General features: G+C 41.0%; 1 protein-coding gene across 1 annotated transcript; it reads left to right on the top strand.

The window, feature by feature from the left end:
* Positions 1–269: 269 nt before the first annotated feature.
* On the top strand, positions 270–17,839 carry lrrc41.S (leucine rich repeat containing 41 S homeolog). Its single transcript, XM_018260865.2, has 10 exons — positions 270–608; positions 2,010–2,096; positions 3,437–3,507; positions 4,009–5,119; positions 5,643–5,876; positions 11,855–12,019; positions 12,428–12,526; positions 14,838–14,960; positions 15,566–15,641; positions 16,182–17,839. The coding sequence occupies exons 1-10, from the start codon at positions 506–508 to the stop codon at positions 16,399–16,401; spliced, it is 2,289 nt and encodes a 762-aa protein (XP_018116354.1). The 5' UTR covers positions 270–505; the 3' UTR covers positions 16,402–17,839.
* The last annotated feature ends 750 nt before the right edge of the window (positions 17,840–18,589 follow it).

The following is an 18,589-nucleotide window of genomic DNA, read 5'->3' as shown; positions in this document are numbered from 1 at the left end:
TTACAAAGATATATAAACAACCACGAAATTATAGGCGTTGTTTTTTTAATGTAGGGAAGTGTCACTTGCCCTTTCCCTAAACGTACATGCAAAGTATATCTGGTTTTGACCTTATGCCCCCTTGGACAGCTGAACTGCCTAATCATGGAACATTTATTGGCATTTTGCATTATTCTAAAATGAAAACTCCTCTTAGAAATTTCAATTATAAACGCTCGAAACAAGCAGTTTGTGCATTTATTCGCAAGGGCCACCACCAGTTACATAAAGAATACTCGACTGCCACAATAAGTCATTTGACCTTCGCAAGATGGCTAGTTAGCGACGATGCCACCTTCGCCACGTGATCTAAACAGAGCTGGCCGACCTTCTCAAGATGGCTGCCATGTACCCCCACTGAGAAGTGGCTCATCGCCCGCTCTGCTCCCTCTTGACTTGTCCGCTGCTTTTGGTTTCGGTTCTCCCCTGAAATGAGTGAGTGGCGGTGATCAGGGTAACCTAGGCCATGGATCATGCGGTGGAAGATGCTGGAGGGACGGCAACTCTATTTGAGCTCTGTGCCAGGGTAGTGAATGCCAACATGGAGAAACTGGAACAAGACGTGTGGGGTAAGCCTGCGAAACACCCGGGCAGTGACGGTTTTTTTTTGGGGGGGGGGGGGGGAGGGGGAAGGGAACTAGCATTCCTTTCATTTCTGGACTCTTCTGACAGACGGGGGTTTTGTTGAATCCATGTTATGTATCTCACTTGTAATTTAGCCCGTGTTGTTGCTGCAGTCATGTCTCCAAGTTCTTCATTGCAATCCCATTAGGTTGCTGTGGGGACTGTAGTTTATCTATGTAGTTTATGTTAGCACTTAGAAGAAATCACATCATCCTAGAAACATAAATGCTAATGTAAATCCTCACAATGAGGATATTGGGGAAGTGCAAGTGACATCATGTCAGAGACTGTGTGTATGTTACATGGCTGCATCAATGCTTCATACAAACTTTTGTAACTTCCTTAATGGTGATGCTTTTGCAATATAGTACTTGCCTGAGGTAATGAGAGCATTCTTTATATTTATACTGAGTTTGATTCTGACCTGTGCACTGCTGGGAGGAGGTGTGGCTGTTGCAGGTCACATCCCTTGTATACCTGCATATTTATTTCATACATACTCCAAGGTTCATTTATTTATTAAAGTTTTATCCATACCACAGGGCCACTAGCAATATCCCACCTATTATCTTCAGTTGCACTAGTGCACTTTGATAAATTAATGCACTTTAAAATAATATGATGTAGTCGATTTTAAGTTAACACAATGCACTTTCATGTTTTTGGAGGTTCACACATCTTATTTGGCTTTGCTTGAATAATAATATATTGCTTCTAAGCACATAGACATTTGTTATAGGCAAAATATTATTTATTTGAATGTGGAAATGTTTATAAGCAGTGCACTGGAATGAAATGTATAGATCTGCTTCTATGTTATGATTGTGAATAATATAACTTTCTATTGAGTAAGCATTTTCTACTGAGGGAAATAATTTATCCAGGTTTCTGTAATAGGTGGGATAATGATAGTGGCCCTTTGGTATGGATATAATCCACACTACCTTGTGGTATGTTTTGAGATTATGTTTCTATATTGTATTTTCACAATTTTGTAATTAATTGCTGTGGTGAATTAGCACAAATAAATGTCTGAAATGAGTTACTGTGTATGCTCTGTGGATTAACTGCAAAGAGCTAAAAATGCCATAAACTTACAAGCAGGCTAAATGGCTTTTGAAATAATTTGAGGTGCACCAAATCCAGAAATCTACTATTTTAAGATTTGGCCAAATTCACCTGATTAAAGGATTCAGTTTGGCCATACACTTGGATTAAGTTGAATTCTGCTGAAAAAAGGCAAAATCCTGGATTCAGCATCCCTAGATGAAATTCACCCTCGTGTGATTTTAGATTGTAATCCATTGAGAAGCTTGTTCTTTACTTGGAAATGTTTGTTTTTACAGGGCTGCCAGCTGTTATCCTGCAAGGAATTCTGCCACTATTAAACATTTATTATCTTGAGAGAATAGAACAGACTGCTGTTAAGAAAGGTATGATTGTACAGTAACATTATAACTGGTTTTGATGGTTTGTAATGTACTTCTGCAACAACATTATGCAGGTAAAGTACTAGTATCACCAATAATGAAAATTATTTTATTTGAAGTAAAAGTCTTTGTTTTTAATTAAGCATCACAAGCTATCTGGTCTGTTTTGTTAAACGGAACTTTAAAGGGATATTGTCATGGGAAAAATTTTTTTTTCAAAATGAATCAGTTAATAGTGCTGCTCCAGCAGAATTCTGCACTGAAATCCGTCAATTTGTCAATTTCCCAGCTGCCCCAAGTCATGTGACTTGTGCTCTGATAAACTTCAATCATTCCCACCCCCCCCCCAGCAGCCAAACAAAAGAACAATGGGAAGGTAAACAGATAACAGCTCCCTAACACAAGATAACAGCTGCCTGGTAAGAACAACACTCAATAGTAAAAACCCATGTCCCACTGAGACACATTCAGTTACATTGAGAAGATAAACAGCAGCCTGCCAGAAAGCATTTCTCTGCTAAAGTGCAGGCACAAGTCACGTGACCAGGGACAGCTGGGAAATTGGCAAAATGTCTAGCCCCATGTCAGATTTCAAAATTAAATATAAAAAAATCTGTTTTGCTCTTTTGAGAAATGGATTTCAGTGCAGAATTCTGCTGGAGCAGCACTATTAACTGATGCGTTTTGAAAAAACATGTTTTCCGATGACAGGATCCCTTTAATATGTAAAAAAAAATTGGCTAAGAATAGGGAATTGTGCAACATACTAAAAATGAACTTGACCTTGAACTACCCCTTTAAAGGGCACCTGTTGGGTAAAAATGTTATCCATGACAAAAGGTGCAGGCTAATAGAGCACGCATTCCGGTTGGGGATAACAGTAGTATTTTTTTTTTAAAAAAAAATGCCCCCCACCAGCGATACGCTACCCGCAGCCATGTCCGGTCACTCACATGCACATAATGTGCATGTGACGTCATGCGCATAATGAGCAATTCGGAGCAGCTTTTCATTATGCGCATTTGAGTGACAGACGTGGCTGCTCAAACTGGGAGCTCCCTCCTGGTGCGGGTAGCGTATCGCTGGTGGGGGCATCTTTTTAAAAAAAACTACTGTTATCCCCAGCCAGAATTCGGGCTCTATTAGCCCGCACCTCCAGTTTTAAAGTAGTGTGTATTAGATGCTCCTTCCGAACCAAGACCAGTTTACCATGGCAAAGTGATGTTGGGTTGGGCAAGATCCGACTTGATGAAACTGTGATATGAACAGAAGTTGGGGGGATGTCACTGGGAGATAATTATAGAATAGTTGGTTAAGGTATGACTTTTTTCTCCTTTTTAAAGGTCTTTCTACTCAGTCTATCTGGTGCAAGCTGTGGAATGACATTATGAAAAGCAAGCCTTCAAGGTTCGGGGTGAGTTAGGAACCGGTGTTTTTTTGCAACATACAAAGAGTGAATAGTACCAAATAGGAAAAAAAGAACTGCTAGCTTAAAGCAAATATCTTAGCTTATATTATGCATTTAATGGGTGTGCCAGCGGGTCAGGTACCTGCAGGTAGGACTTCCAGGTGCGGGCATAGATGTAGGCTTGCCAGTCTGTGGGTTTGTGGGTCTTATCTATATTATGTTTTACACCTTTACACATATTTAAAATGTTTTTTTCTATCCTGCCTACTTCTGATGAAGTCACTTGTGGTTTACAGCACCAGCACCTCCGGTTGTCCAGCGGGTCGCAGATCGGGTTGCTGTTAGGACAGTTGTGGGTTGGATAGTGGGTCCAAGTGGGTAAAAATATGGGTTGAGGGTCCAGGTTTCAAAAATTGGTTCCATGCAGGACTCTAGCATGACACCCCTCCAGCAATGCCAGTAAATGTCTATACACTAATTGATTTTAGTTTTTCTGTTTGCTTGCAGACTGTTAAATGTTGGAGGAAGAAATTTCTGGAAGCTTTTTTTCACAATGTTCTTCGTGGAATTTTGAAAGTTTCTTCTGATCAGCGTTTAAATGACCAGCGTTTTTCTCCTCTGGTGCACAGTGCACCGCACGTTACTGAGCTTACCATTTGCAATAAACAACAAGGAGTATCAGAGCTTACACCGCCAGTGCTCGAATGTCTTGCAAGGTCTGTTGAATCTCTGAAATTCCTCCATCTACGCTCTTCTGACCAAGCCACACAAAGGTCCCTGAGGTTGCTTCTCCATCGTCTCGTACATCATGGCCAGGTGAACAGGGTTTCTCTACTCTCCTGGCCTTCTCCTGACACCAATCTCTTGCTTTTGATACTTAGTGTAAGTGCAGGGGTTTGGCAGAAGCAGGCGAGCTGTCCCTGTACACTTTGCTTAAAAAAATCACTAAATCTTAACAGTGATGAGCTCCAGGAAAAAAGACCAGAGACAGGCCTTCTGCAGTCTTCTAGCTCTGCAGATCTGTCAAATATGCATTCTAAGAACAATGTAGAAGAGGACATGGGCAGCCAAAGTGCCTTGCTAAGCCTGCAGCCTTTGAACATTAGTCACAGTGTTGTCACCGACTGTTCTGATCACAGCAGCGCTGAAAACCCACCACGTCGAGTATCTAGGAGCACCCACTCCAGGAAAGCAACATGTCACAAATCATTACTGCCTCCCAATACTTTTGGCAGTAAAGTAGCATCTACCTCAAGAAAAAATCTCAAATCTGGAGCAGATATTCAGGATAGCATTAGATCAAATCCAGATGACTTGTATGATTTCATTTTCAGTGTTCCCAGCGCAGGTGAGGGAGAAGCTTTGAACACGAACAAAGGATATAAAGAAAGTGCCAATGAGAAACCTTCAGAAGTGTCTACAGTGCCCTTATTTGATGATTTACCTCCTGTGGAGGAAAGAAGAGTAATTAGTCCAATTCCTGATGGTGCCCATCATTTTCGAAGTGTCAGAGCTCTAAATTTGCACAATGTTCCCCTCACACTAAGCTCTTGTCACTTTTTGTGTCATCTTCTCCGCTCTTGGGTGTCATTGGAAAGGCTAACCATGGCGTATAATGGTATGTGGAAGAAATAAAAATGTATTGCGTATGCTTGTGATTGAGTAGCCAATCTATTTTGTTAGCCTAAAGTAGTGTTACAGACAAGATGTGCCTTAGAGGGGATTTAATAAACACGTATAGCTAGAACTTTTTCCATACGTCTAGCGCAGATGAGGGGTTTCATTCTAACAGGAGGAAATGGGGTATATAGTAAATACAGTGCTGGCTGTGCATATATACTGCTACAGTGTTTGTTCCTGCATGTAACACGTGAAAAGGTTCACATAGTGCAGAGGCTGTTATTTTCTGAATAGTATCGTTTATAAACTACATATGCACATGTTTGAATAATAATATTTTTGTACAGATGGCTGTCAACCTTTATTTTTTTTGGAGAGGTCCTACCCCTGTTCATTCAAAGTTTACTTTACAAAAATAGACTTAAGTATTTATATCACCTGCTTTTAATTAACCTTGATAATGGCCTTTAATAAATTTGTGCATGCTGATCTCTCCTGAAAATACATTCTGTTTGTCTCAGATTTAGGTGCCAACATCTTCCTTATTGTGGAAGCTCTCTCTGCACTTTCCCGCTGTCCAGGTTGCTCTCTTAGTATGTTCTCCATGAGCGATTTTACAACACATGTCCCCACTTTGGACTTGGCCAACACTATCCTGACCACATTTCCTTCACTTCAGCTTTTGTCTCTCAGTTATGACCTGGAGAACCACAATGAGAAGGAGACATCGGAGGACATTTCAGCAGAATTCAAAGGTACTCTCTGTCTTTCTAATGGAAAGTCAATGGAAAATTAACCCAACCTGCACAATTAAGTTTTATTTTTCGATTACTGAATTAAGGCTGAGCTGCTTTAATTAAAGAGCATATAGGAGAAATAAAATATATAAACATAATAAGACAAACTTTATCTAAATAATAGTTTCCACTTTTGGAACATTAAAGGGGAACTATCGCGAAAATGGAAATGTAAAATAAGCTTCCTCATGAAAATTCTGGACTGTTTCTGAAATAATCAAGTTTATTTTTACTATTCCTCTCTCAGCATTGTTTCTCATTCTGTGTTCATGCAGCAGTTGCGTGTCAGATATTCATTGACAGTTAGATCCAATATATCTTATAGGGGGGCTTCCTTTCCTAGCAGATGTATTAGAGCTCACTCAAATAACTGATTCCAGTACTGTACATACAAAATCTAACAAAATAACTAATGATGGGTGAATAAATTCACCTGGAACGAATTTGCAGCAAATTCCCACATTTCGCAGCAGGCGAATAAATTCGCAAATCTCCCGTGAAAATTCGCCATTGTCAAATTCCGATTTTCACAATTTTTTTTCGTGAATTATTTGATTTTTTCGTGAAAAGATTCGAATTGCTCGATTTTATAGTGAAAACGTTCGAATTGCTCTATTTTTTCGTGAATACGTTCGAATTGCTTGATTTTTTCAGTGAAAACGTTCAAAATGCTAAATTTTTTCGTGAAAAATGTTTGAATTTCAGTATTTTTTTGTGAAAATGGTAGAATATTTTTTCATGAACTTGCCGATTTCACGATTTTTGCGAATTTTGCGGGAAATTTGCAAATTTTCTGGCGAAACAGGAGAGATTCGCACATCACTAAAAATAACTGTCTTTTGCACAAATTCTGAATGTAGAGAGACAGAATTTCCAGTGATTTTAAAAGAGTGAACTCTAATACATCTTCTAGGCAAAAAGAGGCCCTCTATAAGATATATTGGATCTAACTGTCAATGAATATCTGCATGAATATCTGCAACTCCTGCATGAAGAGATAATGAAGAAAAACAGATGCCTAGAGAGGGATAGTGAAGATAAACTTGATTTTCTGTTGCCTAGATTGGGGGATACAGGCACCATGGGGATGAAGATCCTCAGCGCCATTCCCAGTGCTACTATCTGGCACCACGCCTACGCCATTGCGCACTGCACACGCGCCTGATGGGTGCCATAAGGTACTATACCAAAAGCCGGGAAACCTCGCTGGTGGCCACTTTGGATCCGCACCATTCCTTCCTACCTTGATGAACAGGTAGTTACACTTCCCTTATTCTCCCTCTCTCTTGGGGATTAACACTTCCCTCTTTATATGGGCCCTAATGTGGGGTTTTTTTTTCACTACTTCCCTCTGTCTCCACAGATCACACTCGAGGTGGTTCTCTCCTTCACTCCTCTGGACTCTCCTAATATAGCCATTATCCTAACTTACTGGGTGGCACTATCTAGATAGTATAGCCATGACGGGCAGGGAAGAGGACTAGTCCCTTCCCAAGCAGGCAACTGCACGTACCACCAATGCAATTTCGTGTTTGGCATGTGCTTCTTATAAACATAAATTTGCTAGCGTTCCGGCTGAGCGAATATGTGAAGCCTGTAAGCCTGCAGCAGTCACTGCTGCCTGCAACAGCTACGGCTAATCAAACGAGCTCGGATTCTGAGTTGGTGCACGCTCTATCTCTAGCAGGTCTACAGAACCTAGCCAGAATACCAGAGACTCTAGATAAGGTCCTAGAGTACCTAGCATCTACAAAGCCTCATAGACTGGTCACTCAGCAGTCGGCCACAAAGCGGCCTCCCCCTTCGCCTGATGAACAGGATGAGGCATCGGGAAGAGGGACAGATCCTAGATCACAAAAAGAGGTCAAGAGCCTGATTCAGGCAGTATTACAGGCACTATGTCTTGAAGACACCTGCCTTCAGCAGAGCCAACCAAAAACATTTTCAAGAAGTCTTTTTGTGTCTTTCCAGCCTATGAACAGCTGGGTGACATTGTTAAAGCACAATGGAAAACGCCGAACCATAGAGTCCAATTTTCCAAGTGCTTTACTCAAACTTATCCTTTTCCTCAGGACTGTACAGACCTTTGGTCTTCACCCCCAGCAGTGGAGCCACCGGTCTCGAGACTTTCAAAGACCACCACCATTCCAGTAGCCGATATGGCTTTCTTTAAGGATCCTATCGACAAATGATTTGAGGGTTTCTGCAAGGCGATTTTCAAAGCGGCAGGCAGAGCTCTCAGACCTATTTTTTCCACCGCATGGGTTTCCAGGGCAGTGGAGGTTTGGGTTTGGCCCAGCTCATTGTCTCAGAAGACCCCTCCACAGACCTCCTTCTAGTTCAGATAGTGGACGCAAACACATATATTTGTGAAGCGACCCTGGACGCAGCCAAGCTCGTCGCAAGGGCTTCGGCACAATTCATTGCAGCTAGATGTTTTCTTTGGCTAAAGCATTGGTCAGCAGATCTTACCTCAAAGCGGCCTCTGGTTGGTCCCATTTTTCAGAAAACAACTTTTCGGCGATGAACTAGAGAAAATAATTTCAAAAGCTACAGGAGGCAAGAGCACCTTACTTCCGCAAAACAGACCCAAGAGGCGACCGTTTTTTCGGCAAAGGTCCCAACATGAAAAACAACAAGCTCCAATCCGCCCCAGATTCCAGTCAAGGCAGAGCACTTCTTGGTCAGGAAGCAGCCCAACCCACGAAAGCTTGCTCTCAGGCGGACACTTAAGTCACTTTCGGGAGGTGTGATGGCAGAGAGTCCTGGATCCCTGGGTCCTACAGGTCATATCCCAGGGCTATCTCATAGAATTCGCTCATCTACCCCACAAGGCGATTTTTTTCATCCCAAGGCTCACCTACTGGAGAACCCAGGCACTCCGCCTTCCAAGGGGTTCTACATGCCCTGACCACCTCCGGAGTAGTACAGACGGTCCCTCAAAGGAACAGGGGCTTCGGTTTGTACTCAAACCTGTTTTTAGTCCCTAAAAAAGACGGATCTTTTTACTCGGTGCTAGACCTAAAGGCACTAAACAACCTTGTAAAGAAGCATCACTTCAAGATGGTATCCATCCAGTTGGTCCTAATGTGCCTGGACTTAGAGGATTTCATGGCGGCGATCGACATCAAAGATGCATACCTGCATGTCCTCTTACATACCCAACCACCACCGGTTCCTTTGCTTTTCAGTGGCAAAACATTAGCAATTCGTGGCACTCCCCTTCTGACTATCCCTTGTATTCACAAGGGTCATGGCTGCTGCTCTAGAGGACCTGCGACTGCAGGGAGTGAGTGTCATACCATACCTGGACAACCTACTGGTAAAGGCCCCTTCCATGGCCCTGGCCGCAGCTCATCTTCGGACAGTGATGCAGACACGCTGTTAGGCTGGCAGATGAACTTCCAAAAATCTCGACTCCTACCATCTCACAATACAGAATATTTAGTGCTTGTCCTAAATACTTCAGTGAGAAGAGCCTTCCTTCCCCAGTCAAGATCACGTCAATGCAGGGGCTCCTGTCAAGTCTGCAGAAAGCGGATCAGGTACCTTTACAATTTTCCATGAGAGTACTGGGGACTATGGTGTCATCCTTCCCCGCGATTCCATACGTGCAGCTCCACACCAGAGCCTTACAGAGACTCCAACACCAGAGGAGGAACCGAGTGGACCTAGACCGCAGGATTCCCCTATAAGAACTAGTTCGAACCTCAATCAATTGGTGGCTTCGACCAACAACACTTCAGTCAAGAAAACCCTTTTCCAGTCACCGGTCATCACAACAAATGCCAGTCTACAAGGTTGGGGAGGAGTATTGGGAGACCTAACAGTACAGTGACGTTGTCACAGAACATCCTGGAACTAAGAGCGATCCACCTCTCATTGCTCCACTGGTCACACAGACTTCGAGATACCTGTAAGAATACAGTCAGACAATGTGACAGCGGTGGCTTACATCAACCACCAGGGAGGCTCAAGGAGTCGAGCGGCCCTTGCAGAGGCACAGCGAATTCTGCTGTGGGCGGAAAACACAGTACCAGCTATCTCCACAGTTCATATCCCAGGGGTGGACAATTGGATAGCAGATTGTGTCAGCCGCGAGACCTTAGATCAGGGCGAGTGGAGCCCACACCCAGAGGGGCATTCCGGAAGTAGACTTAATGGCATTCAAGTACAACAAGCTTCCGGGGTTCATCGCAAGAAGCAACGACCCGCTGGCCCTAGCAGTGGACGCACTGGTGGTTCTGTGTCAGTTTCACCTACCATATGGTATTTTCCGTATTGCAGGAGCAACCGTTCTAGCCATTGGATTCAATTCCATTACCTCTGCTTATTTTTAAGGTAGTTTTTCTATTAGCCATCTCTTCGGCTAGACGAGTTTCAGAACTAGCAGCTCTATCCTGTCGTCCACCAGTTTTGATTTTTCACAAGGACAAGGCGATGTTGAGACCTACCCCGGATTTTCTTCCTAAGGTGGTGTCAGAATTCCATCTTAACCAGGACCTGGTGGTTCCGTCATTTTGTCCTGAACCAAAGACAAAGCTGGAACAGAAGTTACACAACCTAGATGTGGTTCGTTCTCTCAGAACATACACCAGGCTACCAAGAGCATAAGGAAGGTGGACATCCTCTTTGTCTTACAGAAGGACCACGGAAAGGCCTTAAGACATCTAAGGCCACCATTGCAAGATAGATTAAGTCAGCAATCCTGAAGGCCTATGAGTTACGAGGTAAGTCCACAACCTTCCGGGTTCAAGCTCATTCTACTCATTTACTCAGCACTTCTTGGGCAGTTCGCCACCAAGCTTTAGCAAAACAGGTTTGTAGGATTGCAGTGTGGTCAGCCACACACACCTTTTTCAAATTCTACAAGGTGCATACATTCACCTCAGCCGAAGCGAGCTTCGGGAGGAAAGTGCTGCAGGCAGTTATTCCCTGAACACTAGGGATAAAAAGTCCTGCCCTCATGGGTAGCTTTGGGATGTCCCCATGATGCATGTGTCCCCAAATCTAGGCAAGAGAAAAATAGATTTTTGTACTTACCGTTAAATCCTTTTCTCTTGTCTTACATTGGGGGACACAGGCCTTCCCTCCCTGTATTAGTTCAAGTTAACTTTGATCAGTTAATAGATTCTATAATCTTATTGTTCAAATACCAACAAGTTCAAACAGCAGGTGGTTCATACCGTGCTTAGCTTGCATTGGGGAGGTGCTCCTTCTCTTCACATTGGCAACTGGTAGGGCTCGTCATCTCTTTTTTGGTCAGAAAACTGAGGATTGAGGAGGTAGGCTGGGGATGAAGCTCAGAGCAGGAGGAGCCACTTTAACCTTTTAGTGTCCTTTCTCCAAGCAACAGGATCTTGATCCCCATGGTGCCTGTGTCCCCCAATGTAAGACAAGAGAAAAGGATTTAATGGCAAGTACAAAAATCTATTTGTTTCAGAAACAGAACAGAATATTTAATAGATTATATTTAGAAAGTTTCTTATTTCAGTATTCTGAAGCTTATATAACATTTTCATGATAGTTCCCCTTTAAAGGTGTTTAGAGAAAAAAAGCAGCATGTTCAGTAAAAAAAGAATAAGCTGGCCATACATAACACATCTGATTATCAGGTAAATTTGGCCATTTTCTACCATATTGCCCGATTCTTGACATGTGTGGTCTACCCATGCCCTATCTTGGAAGGTGTATGTAGCATTAGCACGTGAGGAAGTGAGAGGAGGCATTTTTTGGTGATAAAAAGGGAAAGTTTACTGAATACTATAATCAAGATTTTTTTTTTACTTCACAAGATCAATAATAAGTAATTTCATCTACACAGGAGGATTTTTGGGGTTTTGAGCTAAGCAAGGTTATGCAGTATTCCACTGTTTTTGGTATTTGTCAAGTAACATCATGACTCACTGCTCATATGATTTTGTGTTTTGCTACAGAAAATCAATTAAAACAATTAGAAATCAGGTTCCCCCAAGATCCTTTGCCAGTGGGGCATTTAGTTTCTGTGCTGAAAGCATCTACATTCCTCCTGGAGCTTTCCCTGGACAATGCTACCTTTAGTTGCACAGAAGATCTGAAGTGCGTGCTTCGTACACTTGCAGGTAATTTGTGTATGTGTGTATGTATGTATAACTTTATAAAGCACTACAAAGATACACAGTGCTAAACAATCTTACAGTATATAAACATACACACAGGGAGGACAAGGCTTATAATGAATACAATAAATAAGAATAAATACACAAAGATTAAGTGCCATGTGGTATGAGACACAGTAGAAAGGAGGGTCCTACCCGTTGAGTTCAGTCTAATGTGCCACATTAATTTCTACTTGTTCTACAAACAGCTGATTTTTATTGTTGACTAAATGAAATACAATATTGAAACTGAACACACGTATGGTTTCATGTCATATTCCTAGTCAAGCAGTCTCGCTGAAGTGACTTCTGGATCGGTATGTACTGTAAACTAGATTAACTTGTTTTAAATGATTGTGTGTATGTTTTTAGAACACAACAAAGCACTCAAGAGACTGAGCTTTCATGACATGAAGATGACAGATATGCACAATGAAATTGTGCTCTTGCTGAACTCTTCTAGCCTAGAAGGTAAAGTACATGTATGTGTATGATGCAAAATGAATTTGATTTATAACCAATACATGTCAGAACAGTACTTTATTTGGCCATAGTGCTTTTCTCCATGCACAAAGCATCTGTTCTAGAGCACCAGGATTATTTATGCTCCCAGAAAATAGTGCAGTACAGTTCATACTCTTTTTGTGTTGTTTGAATTAAATGTAAGTTAAACTGTGCTAAAACAAAAACCCGTCACACTGAAATTCTTGGTCGTGCCCTTGTTGAGTCAACAGTGAATCACTATTTTTAGACCACCCTAATAATTAATTGAGGTTCCACTGCATCTAGAAGTGACATCTCCACGGGGTTTGGCTAGAATACTAATGAATTCATGCAATAGAGAACCAACATGAATGCCATTGAGTTGTTTTACCTAGGCTACTTAAATCAAACATGAATAACTGGCATGCAATATACACTACAGGTCATATCATTTATGTATTGTGGGAATTCACTTAAATGTTAACCTTGAAAGGTGGCAACATTCAGGTAACTTTTAACAGAAATCCTTCTGTTTAACCACAACAGAATTTTTAAGAGAGAAGTAATTTGTAACAGAAAGAGTAACAAAAGTAACCACCTGTTCCACTGGCAGACTGGCTATACATGTCTTTGCAGCAAAGTTTTAGCCCTCCACTTAGGGTGGTAGTCCATGTAACTATTTGCAACTGCCTTGGTTTTTCTCCAGGGTCTTTCACACAAACCCATTTTTCCAGAAAGCCACCTTACACTTCTGTCTGAGGGGATTGCTGCTTCCTCCTGGGAAGAGCTCCCCTCCCTCAGGTGATGACATCACTCACCACACCTGCATTCATTATAATTATATCATTATTATCATTATTATCATATTACATGTTACAGGGCAAACTTTTTAAAATATAAAATAACAAGTGGTATAAAGGTTATGCCTTTATTGGCTAACTAAGATAATCATAGTAAGCTGGCAGAACATTTTAGTTCCTTTTTCAGGCTGATAACCTAAAATTAAACTAATGTTCTGAAACAAATGTTCTGAAAGCTTGCTATGAATATATTAGTTAGCCAATAAAGGTATCGCCTTTAAACCACTTTAATTTTTGTTCAAATTGGTTGCTCTGTAACATTTTAACTGGCTAACAGGGTACAATAACGTTACTTGCAATTATATTACATGCTGATTCCCGGCCCTATTGTGCACCTCATATGCTGGGTCTCATAGAGCAGTCTGGGAAATTTGTAGCTTCCCTCTATGGTTTTAGTGGCACTGTGCCACATAATATGTACACTTTTTCTAATGGCCCCTATATTGAGCTGGCATAGGTGTCCTGATGTTGTGGTAGTCATGCATAGGGAAACACTGTAAAGAATAGTTTACTAGAGAAGCTGTAGCTAGAGTAATAAAATGGTCTTACATTTTCTACTTGTCCAGATACCCAGGGTCGGACAGGGGGGACTGGGGCCCACCGGGACTGCTGCCGAGGGCCCCCCTCCGGCCACCCGTCACGCCGGCTCAGCAAGTAAGCCGCTCGGTGTGCATGCGCAACAGCGTCGCTTGGCGCGCATGCGCAGGCGGCGCTGCATAGCGCCGGGAATTTTTTTTTTCAAACATAAAAATTTAGAGAGGGATTCTGGCCCGGCGGGGGCCCATGAGGGTTGGGGCCCACCGGGTATTTTCCCGGTGTCCCGCCGGGCCAGTCCGACACTGCAGATACCCATTGTAACTAAACATCTGATTAGTTTCTATGGGTTACTAGACAAGGATATATTACATTACCTTGCTGCAGCTTTTTGGCAGCAGAATACGGTTTCAGATGAGCCATATGGAATTTATCAATTTTTTAATTGTCACCACTGATAATGACAGTTGGACACCACTTGAGATTAAATGAGCTGGCACAATGCTATGGATTGTAATACATATAGCCCTTAAAAAAAGCAAAAAAAGAACATGGGAAATATGGTAAATCTCTATTTGGTTTTCTGAACTCATGCATGCTAGCCACCTGTTTAGTTCTGATAGGCCGTCTGGAGCACTAGCCAGAACAGACTGCTTGCTAAATAATTCACTTCTATCCTTGGGCTTCTCCATATAAACTACTGTAGGATTCATCACTTTATTTGACTAGGATATAATATTTGTTACCAGGATCAGTCAATAAAGGAATTGTCCTTTCAGTATCTGACCCCTGTTCTCTCTTAAAAATCTGGTACAGCACAGGGTTTTATTTGTTATCTGAAGTGCAATTTATCAATGCTATTTAGTAACTGAAAAATGACTATTACTGATGCTGTTGTCTTGCAGAAATCAAATTTTCCTTTTGCCGACTCTTTGAAAAAGGCACAGACGAGTTTCTGGCTGCGTTTGTTGGTGCCCTGAGAAGAAACCCATCTGTAAAAATCCTAAAGCTGTGTGGGAACCGACTGGGTATTATATATTTTTTTTCAGATAGTTTTTGTAATTTTTATTGTGATTTAGCTTTTTCAAATAGATTTTAAGGGTAAACACAGAGGCGACCAGTATCCCCTTTTAACACAAGTTCAATTAGTGAGGCTTGTGCTAAACATACTTACTAAAACATAATGTCATCACAAAAATACAGTATATGGTTTTTATTATTTGTTAAATCTAAACAGGGCAAACTCCATATTTGCACCTTGCAAGGTAAATAATACATTTCCCAGTTCACAGATAATCCCCTGCATAATGAACATCTGCTTGTCTTTGTACTGGCAATTTAATTAACTGCTTCGCAAGGACCAGCATGGAGTAGCTTCCATTTAGAAGAATACATATGTATAGAATTCTGTTTCTCAGTCAGCGATATACTGTAGGAGGTGCTATATTTGTTACTTCAACTGCTGTGAAGCTCTATATATACACATATACAGTATACAATAGTTTTGAAAACTACGCTGTTTTATCTTTTGGAGAACTGACCGATTTCTTTATAAATATTAAGACACGTGAGCAGAAATGTAACCAGTCTAACCTGGCAGTAAATAGTCAATGTCTTCCATTAATCTTCTCAGGGAATGATGGACTGGCCGCACTGGCAGATCTTTATAACCCAGATTCATTGTCTTCTGTTCACTACCTGGATGTCAGGTATTGTTAGCATTCTCCTTCCATGTTTAATAACATACAGGGCAGCCATTACAGTCTCCAGTGATTAATAGACATTTTTGCAAATTTTATTTGTAAAAAATCGTACACCTTGATAACTACACTGTTTCACACCATTGTCTGGCACTCATGGCGATGTTAAATGTATTTCATTGAGAGGGTATTCAGAAATTGCCAAGATTGTACATGACTCCTATTTAAAGCCACGCATCATACCCTGAACTGAAGAAGGCTCTCGAGGAAGAGGTGTATTGTTTTTAAGACTACTCCGTTGTTTTTGATTTATATCACTGCTAGATATGCACATTATACAGCAACCTTTTTGGGTGGGCATTTATAATTCTGTACTGTGTAGTTAGTTTGTACACACTGTCACCTGTTGTTAAACAGGATTTTTTCATAGTATCTAGACAGCCATCGCTGCATACTCTGTAACAGTCATTTAAGACACTCATAACGGCCGTTATCAAGCTGTGTCTTCTTATCATTGAACCACTGACTTATGTTCTTATCCTGCCATAGTTCCAACTGCATCAAGCCAGAAGGACTGCTACATTTCGCAAAAAAGTTGGAGCGTGGTGGAAAGATCAAGTTGAGGCACCTCTCTGTTTCCCAAAACTTGCTTGACCGAGACCCAGTCATGGCTCAAGAAGCCTTGCAGTCCCTGGAAGGAGTTTGTTGTGTAGTCAGTGACAACTGGGACTCTGCTCAAGTTTTCGCTGATCATGTCAATGGCATGTAAGGTGCCACTGCGTTTGTATTATTGTATAGACTGCATGCTGTATATGCAAGGCTGTGTCCTGGGTTGATGGGAGCATTTAGCTACTGTATTTTGCAATTGAAGCTCATCTGTGCCTCACCCTTGTGCATGATTCTATACACTGGGCTTGGCTAATGATTTTCTCAGCCCCACCGGTCTGTTAAGACCTGAATGCATACACTGTGTGTTGTCCTATGGAAGCATAAACATGGTCAACAGTGTTTGCACAAAGCACATATTTTTCATTGTTACAAGTGCATTTTTATTTTATTTGTCCTTTTTTTTCCGTATGTAATGTCTTAATTTAAGTACTAATTGTGTTTAACACCTTTCCACAGACTTTTAAGAGACATAAATACAGTCATACACCAACTCAGTCGGCCTTTTATACACAGCAGATTCTGGGGCTTGTATCAAACTGGATGAAATGGAATAGTCAGACTTGCTACAGGGATTCTCTATTCTGCAAATACGCTAAAGGCTAACTTGCATTAAGCATGCTTCTTATAACTAGCAGTACAATGGGAAGAAAACACTAGCCTTCACTGCAGCTGAACGGGGAAGGAAACGTAGTGAACTTGATAGATTTGGTTATTGGAATGTGCTGTTTAATGATATATTGTCCATCATCCTTGCTGTGGTGGCCTGATTATTTCAGATATATAACTGAGCAGTTGATTCACCTGCACAACAATGACAAAAACCGGATTAGCACTATGATCATCTACTTGTAGCACTGAATACTACGCTATGAACAAGAGGCATTTTGAGTAAATTGCATCTAAACATATGGATCATTTTCCATTCTTTGGGTATTTATACATGCACATGGATGTCTGGGAAACATTTACCAAAGCACTATACCTGTTTATTTAACATTACGCACTATAGAAGCATTTAGAAATACCTTGGCAATTCTTTGTTATTGAGGGGTACTTATGACACAAGGCACTCGCACACACGGCTAATCAAGTTCTTGTATTAAAGAATATTACAACTGGTCTATAGAAGGGGGCATTAAATAAAAGAAACTTGGTGAGTACAGGTCCCTTTGGAGATGCACTGGATATTACTGACCACTTAATGGGGCATGTGCTGCTGTCGTGATAGACTTTATATCACTTGGCTGTGTGTTCACTGTAGTGTCAGATGCATCGTATATTCTAGTCATACTTTATGCATTTCTGGTGCCAGAGACGAATTAATCGCCAAACAAATATGCAATAAAAATGCCATGTATTTTTATCTGGTTATGCAAGGCTTACATTTATATCTCGAGTTAATGCTGCAGGTTTGTGTTATACCAAAACTGACCATTTTGCAATTATTTCCCATATGAAATCGTCAGTGAAATTGATGTATCAGTGTTTGGTTGGTAGAAGAATGTTTGCTTTTCTTTATTAAATGTATTGTTACTTCAGGTTACGGTTGATTTTATTTGGGTTGTTAAGCAGGCATTTTGCTTCTTCGTTTTTAGAAACACTTGTGTCCTGAATTTTGAATCAGGTTAAATGCTACTATATCAATAGGGTTGTTTTAATGCCAGCATAACCCTTAGCAGCCAATCGGCATTTAGCTTTTACCAGCAAAATACAGTTAAAATAATGAAAGCAAACACTGGTTTGGTTGCAATAGCTTACCGTACCAGGCACTTTTTTCAATGTTAACTGTCAGTATTTAGGGAATGCAAAGCTATTTTTAAAATCAATTTATAAATATATATATATAGTACAAAAAAGACCAGCAACACTGAGATACTTTGTGAAGAAATAATTCAAATGCATGTACAGCCAATGTGACGTTTTGGTCCTCTCTGGGACCTTTCTCAAGGCAACCATGCCTGTATCACAAATCAATCTATATATATATAATATATATATATATATATATATACATACACACCCAACCCCCTTGTCAATAGGAAATGACATCATCACATCATGGTGCTATAACATAATGAATGTAGTGATTCATATATATATTTAGCCCCTACATTGAAGCTGTCATCAGTTTAGGAACCGTTGAATAAATCCACTTTTCATTTTTCACAAGACCTTTGAATGCGGTTGTTATTCTGAAACGTAATATGTTGCGACAATTTTACCAGCACCCAGGCTGTGTTTTTTTGAGTGCACCAGTACAGGACTTTATATATATCTATATATATATA

This window comes from Xenopus laevis, chromosome 4S (genome assembly GCF_017654675.1).
Source record: "Xenopus laevis strain J_2021 chromosome 4S, Xenopus_laevis_v10.1, whole genome shotgun sequence".
In the NCBI taxonomy this organism is placed as follows: domain Eukaryota; kingdom Metazoa; phylum Chordata; class Amphibia; order Anura; family Pipidae; genus Xenopus; species Xenopus laevis.
Note: the sequence above shows the minus strand (reverse complement) of the source record. Positions and strands in the feature narration are given on the sequence as shown.

What these genes read in the sequence shown, in the direction of transcription:
- lrrc41.S (XM_018260865.2), top strand. Translation starts at nt 506, where the DNA reads ATGGATCATGCGGTGGAAGATGCTGGAGGGACGGCAACTCTATTTGAG. An exon ending in GCAAGCCTTCAAGGTTCGGG is followed by an intron (nt 3,508 to 4,008) that starts GTGAGTTAGGAA and finishes GTTTGCTTGCAG; the next exon opens with ACTGTTAAATGTTGGAGGAA. An exon ending in CATTTCAGCAGAATTCAAAG is followed by an intron (nt 5,877 to 11,854) that starts GTACTCTCTGTC and finishes GTTTTGCTACAG; the next exon opens with AAAATCAATTAAAACAATTA.